Source organism: Scyliorhinus canicula, chromosome 18 (genome assembly GCF_902713615.1).
Source record: "Scyliorhinus canicula chromosome 18, sScyCan1.1, whole genome shotgun sequence".
Lineage (NCBI taxonomy): Eukaryota > Metazoa > Chordata > Chondrichthyes > Carcharhiniformes > Scyliorhinidae > Scyliorhinus > Scyliorhinus canicula.
In genome coordinates this window covers 28932649-28950640 of record NC_052163.1, presented here as the reverse complement: position 1 = coordinate 28950640, position 17992 = coordinate 28932649, and the positions used below count along the sequence as shown (strand labels likewise).

General features: G+C 44.9%; 1 protein-coding gene across 1 annotated transcript in view; it reads right to left on the bottom strand.

Annotated features, from left to right (window-relative positions):
* The window catches only part of kif19 (kinesin family member 19), a 241009-nt gene that overhangs the window by 89847 nt on the left and 133170 nt on the right, over positions 1 to 17992 (bottom strand). The window contains exons 4-5 of the mRNA XM_038777686.1: positions 14935 to 15022; positions 8094 to 8230 (exon numbers count right to left, since the gene is read on the bottom strand). Of these exons, the coding sequence (XP_038633614.1) occupies positions 8094 to 8230; positions 14935 to 15022 (225 nt within the window). The remainder of the gene's footprint in view (positions 1 to 8093; positions 8231 to 14934; positions 15023 to 17992) is intronic.

Sequence of the window (17992 nt, the reverse complement as noted above, 5' to 3'; positions counted from 1 at the left end):
AATATTAGCAATCAGTTGAAGGATTTAGATAACAATTCCCTTATTCATTTATTGATAACTAAACAGCAGCTGCCAAGACAAGTATGGGAATCAGAGCCAACAATTTATGACAAGCTGGTGAAAGGAATGTTGACAGCACTGTATGTGTTGGATTACACTGCATTCAAAACTGTTGTTCTTTTCATGCCACTGAATGTATAAAAACAATGAACAATGAAACCCTGGGACAAGGAATTAATTCTACTATGAATTAGATATTTATATTTCACGTCTGACTTTTCAATATTGGTCTACATATGAAGTAAAGTTCTTTCCCCCCCTCCACCCCCATTCATTAGTGTTGTCCAGTCCGACATTAGTTATTTGCCTCATTTCCAGAACGACATCAAAATGTTTCTTTCCTTTGTTGAATTAGAAATGAACTGATTTAGGAAGCAGTCCTGAATAAATTCGAAGAGCATTCCCCACATGCATTTGTTCTATTCCAGTCCATCTTGGGATAGTTAAAGTTACCCCATGTTATTGCCCTATTAGTTTTGCATTCCTTTAGTGGCTAAGCTATAATGTGTTTCAAGAATTATATGTAAGCCTATGTGATGCTAACTTTGGACAAACTCATTAAATTCTTGCCATTGAATCCTTAACTAAGATGGCCAGCCCATCCACCTTTTGCTTCCCCATTTTCTGAAACTGTAAGAACTGGGAATATTAAATTCCCAGGTTGTTTAAGCACAAGTTAAATCTCTATCATAGCAGCCGTGTCACCTTACATCATAATTAAACTGCCTACCTTTGTTTTGAACGCTCTGCATTCACACCCATACCTTGCAATTCATACTCCTATTTTTAGTTTTGCAAAGCTGACCCACATTCCTTTTCCTGGACTTCTCATTGTTTCTCCTTTATTTACATCTTCCACAACAGTGATATTGTCTCTCTGGAGTAACCTCTTTCCCCTCGTCCCATATTTTCTTTTACTTTAGCAAAGGGTATTGCGTCAGTTCCAACATTTTTACTAATTATGCTACCCAAGCTGCAGTTCACATCCGAGCCCCCCACCTCCCCCCATCCTCAATCGTCATCTTACATCCCTCCACCCCCTCCATTGCTCTCTTTATCCTCTCCATGGGGATATTGGTATCATTTCAGTTCTGGCTGAAGTTTGCATCTCAACCCATTGCAAAACTTGCTGCAATGTCCCAAGAACGTGAACTCAATCTTTGTGCATCAGTCAAGCATTCCTGCTCATTTTTCAGAATGGGGCATGGAACAGGAAGTAATCCAGAGATCATCACTATAGAGATCTTGGGCGCAATTCTCCGATGCCGCACGGCATCGGGAAAGCCGTCGTAAACTCGGCCGAGTTTCACAACGGCGTTGGAGGCCGCTCCTCGCCCCCTATTCTCCCCCCCCCCCCCCCCCCCCCCCCCCCCCCGGGGGGCTAGGAGCGGCACTTCGAGAAACTCGGCCGCCGGGCCTTGACGCTTGCGTCAAAGCGGTGCGCCGAGTATGATGCGACGGCGGCGCCTAAGTGACGTCAGCTCCAACCCGCGCATGCGCGGTTGCCATCTTTTCCTCCGCTGCCCCGCAAGACGTGGCGACTTGATCTTGCGGGGCGGCGGAGGGGAAAGAGTGAGTCTCTTGGAGACGCTGGCCCGACGATCGGTGGGCACTGATCGCGGGCCCGTCCCCTCCCGAGCACGGCCATGGTGCTCGATCCCCTCTCCGCCCCCCCACAGGCCCCAAACTTACCTTTTGCGCTATGTTCACGCCAGCAGCGACCAGGTGTGGTTGCCGCCTGTGTGAACAGGTCGGGAACGTCAGGCCGCTCGGCCCATCCGGGCTGGAGAATCGCCGGTCGGCGTGAAAAATGGCGAGCAGCGATTCCGCATCACGCCATTTTGGGGGGGTGGGGTGGGAGAATCGCGGAGGGTGCCAGGGCGGCGTGTCGTGATTCGCCCGGCCCTCCCGTGATTCTTCCACCCGGCGTGGGGAGCGGAGAATCGCGCCCCTTGCTTTTCAACCTGGTGCCTAACCTATGAAACTTCCTTTATAACATCTCAAGCTACTATCAATTGCACTGACTCTAATGTATACTGTGAGCTTTGGCTGCTCGGTCTATTGTTTCAGAAAGAAGTCTTGCAACACTAGGTTAAAGTCCAACAGGTTTGTTTGGAATCAGTAGTTTTTTGAGCATTGCTCCTTCAGGAAGTGAACTTTAACCTGGCGTTGTAGGACTTCATATTGTGCCCACCCAGTCCAACGGCGGCATCCCCACATCATTGTTTCAGAAGGCAGAGAGAGGCTACTCGCCACATTATTCCTATGATCTATACAGTCCAGCCCTGCCTCTCAGGCGATAACATTCTGGAGAAGGCAATCTAGAAACTCCTCGCTTCTCTGATGCTGTGCTGTGCCACTCGACTTCTGGTTGAGCACAGGAATCCTTTTCTCCAGAGTCTCACAATCATACCTTGGTGTAAATGTGTACCCCTGGGTATATTGAGGAGCACATTCCACAAACCTCAGCAGTGCTCCCCGCGCCTTAATCGCTTGGTGCCCATCTTTAAAGAACGTAAATGGTGTTAACTGGAACTCTCACAATGAAAATGAAATGAAATGAAATGAAAATGAAAGCACCAAACTCTTGCAAAACTCTAACTTCGCCTCCCCAATTCACATAGATATTTGCTTTTTGTGCAAAGGAAAACAACACCTTGTGTTACGGTATCTAAAGGCTGATCTCCCACTCATAACTAAGCTCCTTACTTCTCTGCCTCTCAACCTCCACTAGCCCCTCACAGCTCAAGAGTGAGCTCCTTTGGTCAGTCCCAGCATTGCGTGCAATCATCCGAGAAAAGCCTCAGATATAATTTCCTTGCTTGGTCCAAGCATCTGTCAGTGCACCACTGATGGATGCATACAAATACTTGGGTTTATCGCTTTAATGGTAACCAAAAGGTAATTCTCAGTGTTTCCATTCTTGTTCAAAGAGCAGACAGTCCAGTGTGAATTGAGGAGGAAGTTTTCTGAAAGGTAAACAGAGCATGCAGGAGACATTCTCACCAGACCTGGTCCTTTTCTTTTCTGGATGTACTAACTTAGGAACCCTAACCAGGCGCCAGAGGATCTTGCCACAACACGAGGTCAAACAACAAACTCTCTCTCAGTTCTTCCCTCACATTCAACAGCTCGGAGACATCGGAAACATGGCACCATGGCACCACCACCCAGGTACCACCCTGGCACTGCCAGGCTAGCAGGGACCCTGCCAGGCTGGCATTTTGCCCGTGCCAGGGATTGGTCCCGGAGGGAGGTGCCCTGCCTGTGTGAGGTGGGGTACGGGGGAGCACAAGGAGCCCCATATAGGGGCATGGGGGGGACGGACCCGATTTCTTCCTGCACCGAGGTGGTCCGCTCGACAGAGCTCCGGAGCTCCTCAGTGCAGGAAATGACGCTAAGTACGGCATCGGGGGGACGTTCCCCGCCGGGCCATCAGAAGAAAAGAGGGCCATTAGATAGCCGGGACCTTCCCAGAGCTACAAACACCGGAACAACCCCGTTAGTCCCGCCCACAATGGACTCTATTTTCTTTTAGTTAGATCGCCTGTTACTCCACCACTTCTGACTAACCCAATTTTAGATCACTGAAAATGAGTTTTTTAAAAAATACACAGAACCATGTGTTATCTCCGGGGGCTATGGTCAAGTTCTGAGTGAATTTTTAAAAATTAGATTCAAAAATTTGGGAACATTCCTATTAGCATCCTTTTCCTGAAATACACCAGAACTTGTATAGGTCCCCTAAAGCGTCTGTAAATGGCCACAATTAGCTGTTACTCCCACTTGTGATTAATTCATCTCAGGATCATGGCCAGTTTTGTGGATGGAGTCAATTTCCAGCACAATTTATTTATTCAAGCTGGCAAAAACGATTGCAGAAATCAGATTTGTGCTGAGCACAATTTGCATTTAAAATTCCATGATCATTTTTACTGGTTAAATCAGTGCAACCAAGCGGAAACAGTGTCCCACTGTGCTTATACCCTCCCCTGTTAAAGCATCCCTAATACACACGGCAGGCGTAAGGGCACCATTTGTCCGCTGGATGGTTGATACAAGTCTATTGTTTTTGTTTGTAACCTGACCAGAACATTTTTCTCCCTTCTTCAAAGTGGTTCCCTTTATAATTCGTTAATCTCTCCTGTCGCTAACTGTACCCGAGATCTCCTGCAAGGTGCTGTTGGAACTCAGTACTCTATATTTCTGACCGTCTCATACTTCTCACACACGGAACACCCATTTTGGCACAGAATGAACGGTGCACTTAACACACTGGTGACTTTGGCATTCCCTATAATGGTGGCAGCAAATGGCTTGCTCTATTTGACTGATTTAAACATGGGCAGTTTGAAATGTGGGGACTCTACCCACATTTCATTGTCCGACCTGGATGGTTAGAGCCTAAATTCCTATGTGATTTATATTTTACCATGTTTCTACTAGTTGAAAATAAAGAACCTGTGTTTGTTGGGTTGCTGTTTGTGTGTTAGTGTGTGATTTTCCCTTGTCTGCGAGTCTGCCTCGTGCCTGTATCACGGAGGTAACCCTCTGTGGTCTCGTTTTATTAGTCATTTCAAAGTTGCTTGTTTAATGTATGTATGCAGTTGCATTTTGAATTAGGTTAAGGAGTAGGACTAGCTGTAAAGCAATTGTTTGAGTGGGAGAGTGGTGATTCTGTTGCAATGGAAAAACCCCCTGTGGTTGCAAGAGAATTTGAGTTTTAATTACAGTTTTGAAGAATGAAGACTACTGTCTTAATCTGCTTCATTTGTTTTCTTTGAAAATTTGTCATATTTTCACAGTAACTTTGCTGCAAGCCTACTTGAGATAATAATAAAGATTATTAGATTATTATTAGTTCAGGGTCTCAATGGGATTTTTCAGGGTTTGTCTATTCTCTCTAAGTAAGCTAGTAAAGACAAATTTGCTAAAACCTTTATTATTTATTTATTTATTTATTTTTTGAACAGTACAGCACAGAACAGGCCCTTCGGCCCTCGATGTTGTGCCGAGCAATGATCACCCTACTTAAACCCACGTAACCCGTATACCTGGTAACCCAACAATCCCCCCATTAACCTTACACTACGGGCAATTTATCATGGCCAATCCACCTAACCCGCACATCTTTGGACTGTGGGAGGAAACCGGAGCACCCGGAGGAAACCCATGCACAAACGGGGAGGACGTGCAGACTCCACAGACAGTGACCCAGCCGGGAATCGAACCTGGGACCACTGGAGCTGTGAAGCATTGATGCTAACCACCATGCTACCGTGAGGCCCCTATATTAGAAATTTATTTACAGCTCTCTGTACATCTTATGAACTCTACATGAGGCTAGACTTTGCCTCTCTCCAAATCTCTGTTACTTAGCCATGTATCATTACATCACAGTTACATCAGCGTCACGTGCTTCTGGTGTTAACCCTTTACTCTAAGGTTGACACTTTTTTTTGAGGATTTCCATGGCCAATCTGCCCAAGTTAGAGTGGAAAAATCTGGAACCTGCCCCCCCCCCCCCCCCCCAAACTCTCCTCAGGAAATTCATCATCTTCAGTGTAAAACCGAATGCAACTTTGTAGTCTTAGCTTTCATGTACTTGTAATAAGTTCTATCAGAGCAACCGAGGAATCATGCACCTTTATGTTTGCAAGACTCCTGTCACTTATATTTAAGTAATAGGTTTGTTAGTGTTTCCTAGCTTCCTGTTACAAATGCTATTATTGTGTAAGCACACTCAATCTGCTGGGAGTGCTATTATGCTGCATCCAATGGATCATGTCACCATGGCAATAATCTCAAAGACAACAAGCTGCAGTTTAGCAACCCGTATGAAACCAATAGCAAGAGGATTGCGCTGGGTGTGAGAGGAGCTTATAACAACGTTTACAGAAGTGAAATTATAAATCTCTATATTAGAAATTAGAAATGTTTCTGAGTTTTCTTTCTGTTACTGTTCAGTTAAACTTAAACATGGGCCACTCTTTTGAGCCGCCCGCCTGACGAGTCTGAATTTCACTTAAAAGTTGTTTAACCAAAGCTCACAAATAAATGACGTTCATTATGTTGGCACCAATAGGCCATTTATAGCAACAAATGGGTATTGAATCAATACATGGCTAGCATCCATAAATAGCCTGATTCAAAGAAAAGCAACAGGTTTTCTTTTTTTTTTAAACGATGCAGTTCGCAGCTGATGCGTTCTTGTTTTATTTGTTCACAGGATAAGGGCGTGACCAACAAGGTAAGCATTTGTTGCCCTTCGGTGGCACAGTGATTAGCATTGCTGCCTCACAGTGCCAGGGACCCGGGTTCAATTCTGGCCTTGGGTGGCTGACTGTGTGGAGTTTGCACATACTGCCCGTGTCTGCATGGGTTTCCTCCGGGTGCTCCGGTTTCTTACCACAGTCCAAAGACGTGCAGGTTAGGTAAGGTTACTGGGATAGGCCAGGAGAGTGGGCTAAGTATGTTGCTCTTTCAGAGAGTCGGTGCTAACTGATGGGCCAAATCGCCTCCTGCACTGAAGGGATTTTATGGATCCTGAATTGCCCTAGAGAATGTGATGCTGAGCCGCCTTCTTGATCCATTGCAGTGTACATGGTGCTAGGAAGGAGTTCCAGGAATTTGATCCAGGGTCAGTGAAAGAACAGCGATATGGTTCCGAGTCAGAATGGTGTGCTGACTTGGAGGAGGAAGTGCCGATCCATTGACCTTGTCCTGCAGGATGCATATGTAAACAGAGTAGAATGATGTCTTAAGCTGTCAATGGGCCTTCCTGTTGTCAGATCATGTAATGTGTTTAATGTATATATATGTTGTAGTTAAATAACAATATATTAATAAAAGGAGAACAGGTGCTATTGTAGGTTGTTGTGTGCAGCATGAATGCAGGTCACAGTTACAAATCCCAATATATAATTTATGATTTCATTTGAGCCTCTGAGGAAATGCTAAGTTGAAGACATGCACCATAATTATTTGAGCATTTTCAGAAGATTTTAAACTAGTGCTCAGATATCTCCTACTGAAATTTGGAAAATGTTCCATGACACTTTACTAGAGCATAATCCATCGAAATTTGACATCGGAGAAAGAAAGATATTAGGATAAGTCACTAAAGGTGTTAAAGAGTTAGGTTACAAGGAACGTCATAAAAGAGAGAAATGGTGGAGAGATTTAGAAAGAAATTCTAGATCTTCAGCGTAAAATGGTAAATGTTGTGACCATCAAAGGTGAATGTGAGGGGCCAGAGTTGGTGGAGTGCAGTGTTCTTGAAGGGATGTAGGGCTGGAGGAGGTTACAGAACGGAATAGCTCAAGGCCTTCATGTAATTGTTAGATCGCAAGCCAATATAGGTGAGCAAGTATGGGAGAATGGGGTGACTGGGACCTGTTGCTGGTTAGGATATGGGTATCAGGATGAGCTTGTGTAAGCTTTAGAAATGATCAAGAAAAGTAAACCAGAAATGTTCAAGTTAGAAGCAGTTCCACTCCCATCACACTTATCTGCCAACAAGGCAAGAGAAAATAACTGATGGTACATCACCTTGAACCAACTTCACATATATTCCAGGAAACGACAGCGGGATTCTACGTCAGCGGGATTCTCCGCCCTATCGGCATCGACCCACTCCTGCAGGTTTCCTGACGGCATGGGGTGGCCCACAATGGGAAACTCCATTGGTTGGCTACGGGAACGGAGAATCCCGCTGCCGGTGGGGGTGCGCCTCGCCGTGCTGGAGAACGGGGCTGGCGGGACGGAGAATCCCGCCCCAAGGCTTGGGTTGGGTAATCTGCATCATACACACATCCTATTGCCCCAAGGACTTTCTGCTAGAGCTAGAAGTGAGAATCACCTGGATAAAATTATGCAGTTACCAAAACTGATCCCAGCTGTTAAACAAATAGAGATCACAGCTGAAGCACAATTGCTTAGGGTGATGGAGCTTATGTGGTTATGAAGTGTACTTTGTGCCCTGTAAATAGCAAACGAAAGGTTGCTCCTGCAAGTTGTTAATATGTACCTACCTCTAAGTATGACATGGAAACAGTGTACTCCATATCATCACTAGTTTCTTCAATGCATTTGAACAAGTCATTGAGTGTTCGTACGTAAATACCAGGTTCATAATCTGTTCCCAACATCGTGTAAGTTTTCCCAGCACCTAGAAAGTAAAAATAGATAAGGTAATCCACTAAATGTTTCCAATAATTGGTAGACCAACAGCAATTGAAACCTGAAGGAATTTAGATTCCACTTTCGTAACGGCATAAAGATTGGGCAGCAGTTATTACTGCTCATCACATCACTAAATAAGTACTTTGAATGAAATACAAAGCGTAATTTTAGTTCATATCTAGTGCATAAATACAACAACTTCACGCCACTCAATGGTGAGGCAGACAGTGTGATACCGATTTTGCAATGCTCGTGGTGGAGCATCGCAACTTGGACAATTTCTTGGCATTCGAGTGTCCCCGTGCATCTGTACCATTTGTGCATAAATAATGAAGAGCCTCACTATTATTTTACAGGAAAACATGAACCCACGTTATCACCCAAAAGCATCTGCCCTAAAAGAAAAGTAAACAAGAATACAATCTTTCCTACTATTAGACTTTGAACAATCACTGCACAGTGGCACTGCTGCCTCACTGCACCAGGGACCCGGGGTGTCCCCCCACAGTCTAAAGATGTACAGGTTAGGTGGACTGGCCATGCTAAATTGCCCCTTAGTGTCCAAAGATGTGTAGGTTGGGTTCAGGGGTGATTGGATTAGGGCGGGGGAATGGGCTTGAGGAGAGTACTCTTTTAGAGGGTTGGTGCAGACCCGATGGGCTGAACGGCCTCCTTCTCCACTGTAGGGATTCTATGAGTCTAACTCTCTGAGTGAAGAAACCTTTCCTCACCCCAGTCCAACCCTTTCACCTGAAACTAGGCTCTCCAACCCAAACACCTGTGAGAAGATATTGCCTCTCAGCATCTACCAGAGAGTATAGGTCTATGCTACTCAATCTGTTATCATAGGACAACCATCTCTCACAGCTCTGTTCTAATCCTCTCAGTCTAGTTTTCATGCACTGTACAAAAACTTTCCATGTCAAATCCACTAGTTATATCATTTGCAACTGCAACTAGGACATGTTTTTAAGGTAAAGATAGATAGTTTTTTGAAGAATAAAGGGATTAAGGGTTATGGTGTTCGGGCCGGAAAGTGGAGCTGAGTCCACAAAAGATCAGCCATGATCTAATTGAATGGCGGAGCAGGCTCGAGGGGCCAGATGGCCTACTCCTGCTCCTAGTTCTTATGTTCTTATGTTCTTATGTTATCCCTCTTCCTTGTCCTCAGCATCTCCATGGCCTTCAACACAGTCAACCACTCTAGTCCTATCCAATACTATCCTCCATGTTCTTCTCTGTGGCAACCCTTTTTCAAGGTTCCACACTACCAATCCCCGCTCAACCAGCACACCATGAGACTTACCATTATTTTAAGATGTTAAAGTAATTCATTAGTTGTAAAATTATTTGAGATACCATGAGGAGGTGATGCCTTCTTTCTCTCGATTATTAGCCTTGTGAATTATTTTTTAAAATAAATTTAGAGTATCCAATTCTTTTTTTTTTCCAATTAAGGGGCAATTTAGTGTGGCCAATTCACCGACCAGGCACATCTTTCGGTTTTGGGGTTAAGACCCATGCAGACACAGGGAGAATTTCCAAACTCCACACAAACAGTGACCCAGGGACAATGACCCAAACCCGGGTCCTCGGTGCTGTGAGGCAGCAGTGCTAACCGCTGCGCCACCGTGCCGCCATTGACCTTGTGAATTCTTAAGCCCTTCACCTTGCTACATTTCTGCATACCTTCAACATCTCTCACTATGAATACACCTTCAATCACCTCTGCTAACTCCATCTGCTGGCCACCCGATTCCCTTGTGAATAAACATAAGTTGATACTGAGAGTCAAAATTTCATTCCTCCTTGGCCAAAGAATGAATCCTGTTTATCAAATTAAATAATGTTCAAAAGGCATGTGACACTCCTTCCACAAACATTCACTCCCCCCCACCACTGATGAACAGTGGCAGCCGTGTGCATCATCTACAAGATGCACTGCAGGGTCTCACCAAGGCTCCTTCGGCAGCAAACCCCCGATTGCTACCATTTGGGAAGACAAGGAGAGGAGACACTTGGGAACACCTCCACCTGGAGGTGCCCCTCCAAGTCACTCACATACCTGACAGCCACTGTTTTCCAAATTCTAATTTGTTTTATTTGTTTACCAGATGTGGGCATTGCTGGTGAGGCCAGCGATTATTGCTCATCGCTAATTGCCCTTGAGAAGATGGTGGTGGAGCCGCCTTTTTTGAACCGTTTCAGTCCTAGTGGTGTTGGTACATCCACAGTACTGTTAAGAAGGGAGTTCCGGGATTTCAACCCAGCGATTGGGGATCCGGGATTCAACCCTGACTTGGAGCTATATATTTTTTATTCATTCATGGGACGTGGGCTGTGCCAGCATTTATTGTCTATCCCTAATTGCCCTTGAGGGGCAGTTGAGAGTCAACCAGATTGTTGTGGATCTGGAGTCACATGTAGGCCACACCAGGTAAAGATGGCAGATCTCCTTCCCTAAAGGACATCAGTGAACTAGATGGGTTTTTCCGACAATGGTTTCACGGTTATCATTAGACTTTTATTGAATTCAAATTTCACCACTTGCAGTGTTGGGATTTGAACCTGGGACCACAGAGTACTCTGTGTCTCTGGATTATTAGTCCAATGACAATACCACTACGCCACCGCCTCCCCAATCGCTGGGTTGAAATCCCGGAACTCCCTTCTTAACAGTACTGTGGATGTACCAACACCACTGGGACTGAAACGGTTCAAAAAAGGCTGCTCCACCACCATCTTCTCAAGGGCAATTAGCGATGAGCAATAATTGCTGGCCTCACCAGCAATGCACACATCTGGTAAACAAATAAAACAAATTAGAATTTGGAAAACAGTGGCTGTCAGGTATGTGGGGGGATGAACTGCAAGGAGCCACAACACCCCTCATTAACTCAGCATTTAATCAAACCATTGTAAAGTTTTAATATGCCAGTTCAAGTTCAGTTCAGCTCATTTGTGTGGACCTAATCATTACCAACACCCAGCTACATCTTTAAGGGAAGATCTCTCTTCATGTAATATACTCTGATCAAGCAGTATTACCACTTCAACAATCTTAATGAACTGCTTCAAGCATACTTGGTCGGAACATAAAATACACCTACTTCCAGTGTGCTTTTTGGCAGTTCGAAAAGCCACAATAAGCAGCCAAAAATCCTGACAAGGCCAGTTTTATTACACAGCCCACATGTATTTAACAAATCATCAGAATTATCTTCTACACTGGAAATTAGCCAAAACCTGGTAGTGATTTAAATCAAAGTAATGAGTTGTTATACATGTCACTGTCGAGTAACCTATAACAGCAATGCTTTCTATTAGCGGCACTTATGTTGTTGCTGGGTCAGCTTATCACATCTTTCCTTAAGGTGAGAAGGTCATGAGTTCAAGCTTCATTGTAGCATCTTAAGCACGTTAAACTAGACTGGTCCACCAGTGAGAGAAATACTGCATTATCAGAGCTGCAGTCTTTTGACTGGGATTTCAAATTGAGACCCATGTGTTCCTATGCCTAGGTGGATTTTAAAGATTGGCGTTTAAAGATTACATTGTTTGAAGAAGTAGTTGTATTGCCAACGTTCCCTCAACCTACTATGCCAAACCACTGGTCATTCACCTCATTGTTGTTTGTGGTATATTGGTGCGTGCAGAAAAACTGCTGCATTTATCTACTTAACAACAGTGACTCCAGCTCAAAACACTGTAGATCGTGACATATAAAGCAACATGGCGTATAAGACAGCCTCTGTTTTTGGACACCAAGGGCATGTTTAGGCCTATACTGGGCCTATAAGCCTGTACTCCCAATCTTGAAGCTAAGTTAGGTTGTATATGTTGCAGTCACAACGCCTCCAAAAGTTTCAAAACCCAAAACAAAAGCAAAATGGTATCCAAGAAGGTGTAAGTGCACGTGCAGTATCTCTGCTGTGCCCCATCATTCAGCAGGATTATCCTGACTGCCGCCAATTCTGAACAGAATTCACATAAGAAGTATTTGCACTGAACCTCATACAGAATTGCTGTTATGGTAACCCCCTTGGACAAGCCACCCCTTCCCATGAATTGACGTGAAAATTAAGTCATTGCAGATTGCTTAGTTTGAAGATTCCAATGACTCTCACACACAGCACACACGTGCAAACATGCAAACACGTCATGCAGCACTTTGGGCCTGCTCTGCCATCTCATTGGGACAAGTTTGTGTCTTAACTCCACAGGAAATGGGAACATATGACTTAGGAGCAGGAGTAGATTTTGGTTTGTTTTTTAATTTTGCTTTGGTTCAGTGACCCTTAGTTTTTGCGACTAACAAAAACATATCCACCTCAGTTTCGAAATTTTCAATCGATCTAACCTCAAGAGCTTTCTGTGGAAGAGAGTTCCAGATTTCCACTACCCTTTGTCTGAAATGTTTCCTGACGTCACCCTGACTGGCCTATCTGTAATTAAATTAACATTGTGCCCACTTGTTTCTGCCTCATGAGGAAATTGTCTCCATCTACTCTATCAATTCAAATCTACTGTGCTGCCTCTGAACAATTCAAATCTATGTTTGCTCATCTTTGCTCAATAAGAATAATCTAATCCTCACTGTTGACTGTGACACAAAGAATCTATTAAGGTTGAAAATATTGAATTCTGTGTGATGCAATAGGAAGCAGGCTTAATCGATGTGATGCTCTCAAATAGTGTTAACTCATCACGCATGTCCAGCAATCTTTTTAAATTTAGCAAACTGTGGTATTGGAATGGTGCCAAGTGGTTAAAAAAATTTCTTAAATAGTTGTATGCAATGGGATATCATCCCTTTTGCATGGAAATCAACTCAAGATGAATTTAACCTCGAAAAGCTTTTGAACTTGCCCAGCATCATTAGATTTTCTGCCTGTCAAATGAGGTAAACACTGATTTATGGGGAAAATGCAATGCTTTCATTTATTCAGATGATCGGTTAAAGATTCTGTAAAATTCCAAGGGAAGTTTTGACCTTATCTGTATTTGACATTAAATCTCGAGACAAAGACAATGACAATCTTACATCCTTAATGCAGCCAGCTGCTTCCGACGAGCATTGTTGAACCAAGTCAGTCATTGAACCAAATAAAGGACAGGTGACCGAAACCTTGGTCAAAACGGTCGGTTTAAAGGCAGATCTTAAATGAGGAGGAAAATAAGGTGGAGAGGCGTGGAGGTTTGTGGAGGCAATTCTGGAATTTCGGGCAGCTGAAAATGATGGAACCATGATAAACTGGGAGGCAGGAAGGGAAGAGGAGACTTCACTCTCTTTTGAATTGTGTTGGCTCCAAGGTGACATGGCTGACAATGGAAATTAACAGAATGGGTTAACCCCATATGTGGCAGATGCAGTGTTATAACCCGCAAGTATCTTACAGGGTGGGAACAATTAACTTCCTGTGAACCTTGCAGAATATGAACTCACCCGTTAAGGGAGTGGGGCCTCTAAATATATAGTTGGATGATATATAAAACCGGTCAGTTAGGCATCAGCAAGGCAGACCCAGATTGTGATATGTTCAGAATACAAAGGGTTAATGTCATCATAATTAACTACTAGATGGAGCTACATGTAGAACTATATAATGCACTGACTCACAGGCTACTGGGGAAAGGCTGGAAAGGAGCAGTGAGAGTGTAGAGTATAGTTGTAGATAGAGTGTAGGTACTAGTGTTAGTAGATTGTAGATTACTAGATAATTGTTTACTATAGGAGTAAGTGGTCAAGCTTTAATAAGTAGAGTAAATAAACGTTAGCTTCGTTAATGAACTTAGCTTTGTGAACACTACAACATCCAACATCCATTCTGATAACAGAATCACAAAGAACACCACACAGTTGGGACGTATACTACCGTGTGATGTATATAATAGTTATTGCAAATAAACTAAGTTTTTTTGACTTTGCTGTCGTCTCCTTTGTGGCCTTATAAAACGCAGCTACCAGTAACCTGAGCCAGTTAGGTTTACCGTACTCTATAATCATCATCAGCCAGCCAACCTGACTCAAAACTGAAGGGAGAGAACTATTGTTGTAAGTGGAGATTTAACCCATTTGGTTTCAGCCACCCTGGCAAATCAATGCTTTAATGCAGAGGATAGCCTTGACCGATAAGCAGTAAAAAGTGTACCAATGTGGTTCAATTGGTCAAACTCAGATTTCTCAGTCGCTTGTTTTGCTGAAGCTCAACTTGTTGATTGGTTTACTGTATTCCGGATGCCAACTAACCAAAAAGAATAGTGCAATAAGTTTGGACTGGTGTCTCCTCTTACCATTTATTGTGTTTCTACAACATCAAATTAGAAATAAACAACTACGGTGAAATTTTCGAGTGAATAGTTTAATTGTGTGGTAATATCCACGACTGCCTTTAATAATAGCATTCCTGTTTCATCAGCTGAATAATTGAAAGCTTTTGCTTCGGAAGAGAAGTTCATTGCCATTAGACAAACTTAATTGAACTACTGGACCATGCAGGATAACATTAGATGATAAATGGAACTGCATCTTTATACATGAGCAGGATAATTGAAACTGCTCAAGAATAAATGATCAAATTTCTATTTCAAAAGAGGAATAATCAGTCCCAAAATTTAATTTTTTACTGTAAACACTAATGATTTACACAATGCTGCATTCAACAAACCATGCCTCTGAAAAGAACTCACCTGTTGGTCCATAGGCAAACACTGTTGCATTGTAACCTGAAATGATTCCCTCAATCAGACCCTTGGTGGTAGCACGGTATACATCATCCTGGGGAAAAGATAAAAACATGAATTAATTAAGAAGCACACAAGAAGGCATGTCTTTAATTAATCTACATAATCAACAGCAACTAAAATATTTTTATATATTTGATTTATTCTCATATAAAGCATCAGGATATTTTTTAAATATTGGGACCAGACATGCGTGTGCAGAAGATAAGTAGAAGTCTCCTACATCAGTACGCATTTAACATGCAACACTTTACACTCACCAGGTATTTGCCAGAGATAGCTTTTACGCTTATGGTAAGATAGGTTCATTATTCTGCTCAAAACTTTTAAATATGTAAACAAATGCAACTGAGAAACTTAGCCTATATCTGTTATTCTTTGTGTTTGGATGCTGTAGGAATGTTATTCAGAATGATGCTTTCTGTTTTCATTAAAGCTTCTTGCCAATCTGAAATTTTCCATATCATTTGACATAATTTGCTTTCAATTGATGTCAACTGCACTCAATTGCAATCACCTTACCACCATTTCATGTCCGTTGTTCTCAAATGCTGTACTGTTATCATTTGATATCACTAGCACTCACAAACAATCATCTTTATCATCACTCAGAACTGACCATTTAGAAATCATTTCACCCAGAACCATATCTGCAATGTCAAATCATAGTTATCAACTGACCTCATTGTCATCAATCACGATCCTGCAGTGATTACAGCAAATTATGACTATATCTCCAGCCAACATTTTCGTAAATCCCATGGATTATATATGCAGCGATTAGGGTCACACCCCCCACACCCCCACCCAACCTCTCCCTCTCTCCACTGCCTCCCCGCTCACCCTTTATTTCTCTCCCCAAACCCCCTACCTCTTTTCTCAAAAATCCTCTCACCCTCCTCCCGTCTTCCCTCCCTTCTCCTCTTTTCCCAACTTTCTCCACCTCTTTCCCTGTCCTCTCCCCCCCTCCCATTCTTCCTTCTGCCGTTATCACTCCCCTCTCCACCCCCTTCCACACTCTTCCCCTGTATCCTTCCCTACCCTTCTCCTCCCATCACCAACTGACAATCTCTCTTTATAGTGTTGGCGGGAAACAGGATTGCTTGGGCATGCTGGGATAGCTTTGAGCGTGCCGGGATAACCTTGGGCGTGCCAGGATAGCCTTGGGCGTGCCAGGATAGCATTGAGCATGCCGGGATCGCCTTGAGTGTGCCGGGATAGCCTTGAGTGTGTTGGGATATCCTTGAGTGTGCGGGATAGCATTGAGCGTGCCGGGATAGCCTTGAGTGTGCCGGGATAGCATTGAGCGTGCCGGGATCGCCTTGAGTGTGCCGGGATAGCCTTGAGCGTGCCGGGATAGCCTTGAGCGTGCCGGGATAGCATTGAGCATGCCGGGATAGCCTTGAACGTGCTGGGATAGCCGTGAGCATGCCGGGATAGCCTTGAGTGTGCCGGGATAGCCTTGAGCATGCCGGGATAGCCTTGAGCATGCCGGGATAGCATTGAGCATGCCGGGATAGCCTTGAGTGTGCCGGGATAGCCTTGAGCATGCCGGGATAGCATTGAGCATGCCGGGATAGCATTGAGCGTGCCGGGATAGCCTTGAGTGTGTCGGGATAGCCTTGAGCATGTCGGGATAGCCTTGAGCGTGCCAGGATAGACTTGAGTGTGCCGGGATAGCCTTGAGTGTGCCAGGATAGCCTTGAGTGTGCCGGGATAGCCTTGAGTGTGCTGGGATAGCCTTGAGTGTGCCAGGATAGCCTTGAGTGTGCCGGGATAGCCTTGAGCGTGCCGGGATAGCCTTGAGTGTGCCGGGATAGCCTTGAGTGTGCCGGGATAACCTTGAGTGTGCCGGGATAGCCTTGATTGTGCCGGGATAGCCTTGAGTGTGCCAGGATAGCCTTGAGCGTGCCGGGATAGCCTTGAGCATGCCGGGATAACCTTTGGCGTGCCGGGATAGCATTGAACATGCCGGGATAACCTTGAGCATGCCGGGATAGCATTGAGCATGCCGAGATAGCATTGAGCATGCCGGGATAGCATTGAGCATGCCGGGATAGCCTTGAGTGTGCCGGAATAGCCTTGAGCATGTCGGGATAACCTTGAGCATGCCGGGATAGCATTGAGCATGCCGGGATAGCATTGAGTGCGCCGGGATAACTTTGAGTGTGCCAGGATAGCCTTTGGCGTCCCGGGATAGCCTTGAGTGTGCCGGGATAGCATTGAGCATGCCGGGATAGCATTGAGCGTGCCGGGATAGCATTGAGCGTGCCAGGATAGCATTGAGCGTGCCGGGATAGCATTGAGCGTGCCGGGATAGCATTGAGCGTGCCGGGATTGCCTTGAGTGTGTCGGGATAGCCTTGAGCATGTCGGGATAGCCTTGAGCGTGCCAGGATAGACTTGAGTGTGCCGGGATAGCCTTGAGTGTGCCAGGATAGCCTTGAGTGTGCCGGGATAGCCTTGAGTGTGCCGGGATAGCCTTGAGTGTGCCGGGATAGCCTTGAGTGTGCCAGGATAGCCTTGAGTGTGCCGGGATAGCCTTGAGCATGCCGGGATAGCATTGAGCATGCCGGGATAGCATTGAGCGTGCCGGAATAGCCTTGAGTGTGTCGGGATAGCCTTGAGCATGTCGGGATAGCCTTGAGCGTGTCAGGATAGACTTGAGTGTGCCGGGATAGCCTTGAGAGTGCCAGGATAGCCTTGAGTGTGCCGGGATAGCCTTGAGTGTGCCGGGATAGCCTTGAGTGTGCCAGGATAGCCTTGAGTGTGCCGGGATAGCCTTGAGCGTGCCGGGATAGCCTTGAGTGTGCCGGGATAGCCTTGAGTGTGCCGGGATAACCTTGAGTGTGCCGGGATAGCCTTGAGTGTGCCGGGATAGCCTTGAGTGTGCCAGGATAGCCTTGAGCGTGCCGGGATAGCCTTGAGCATGCCGGGATAACCTTTGGCGTGCCGGGATAGCATTGAACATGCCCGGATAACCTTGAGCATGCCGGGATAGCATT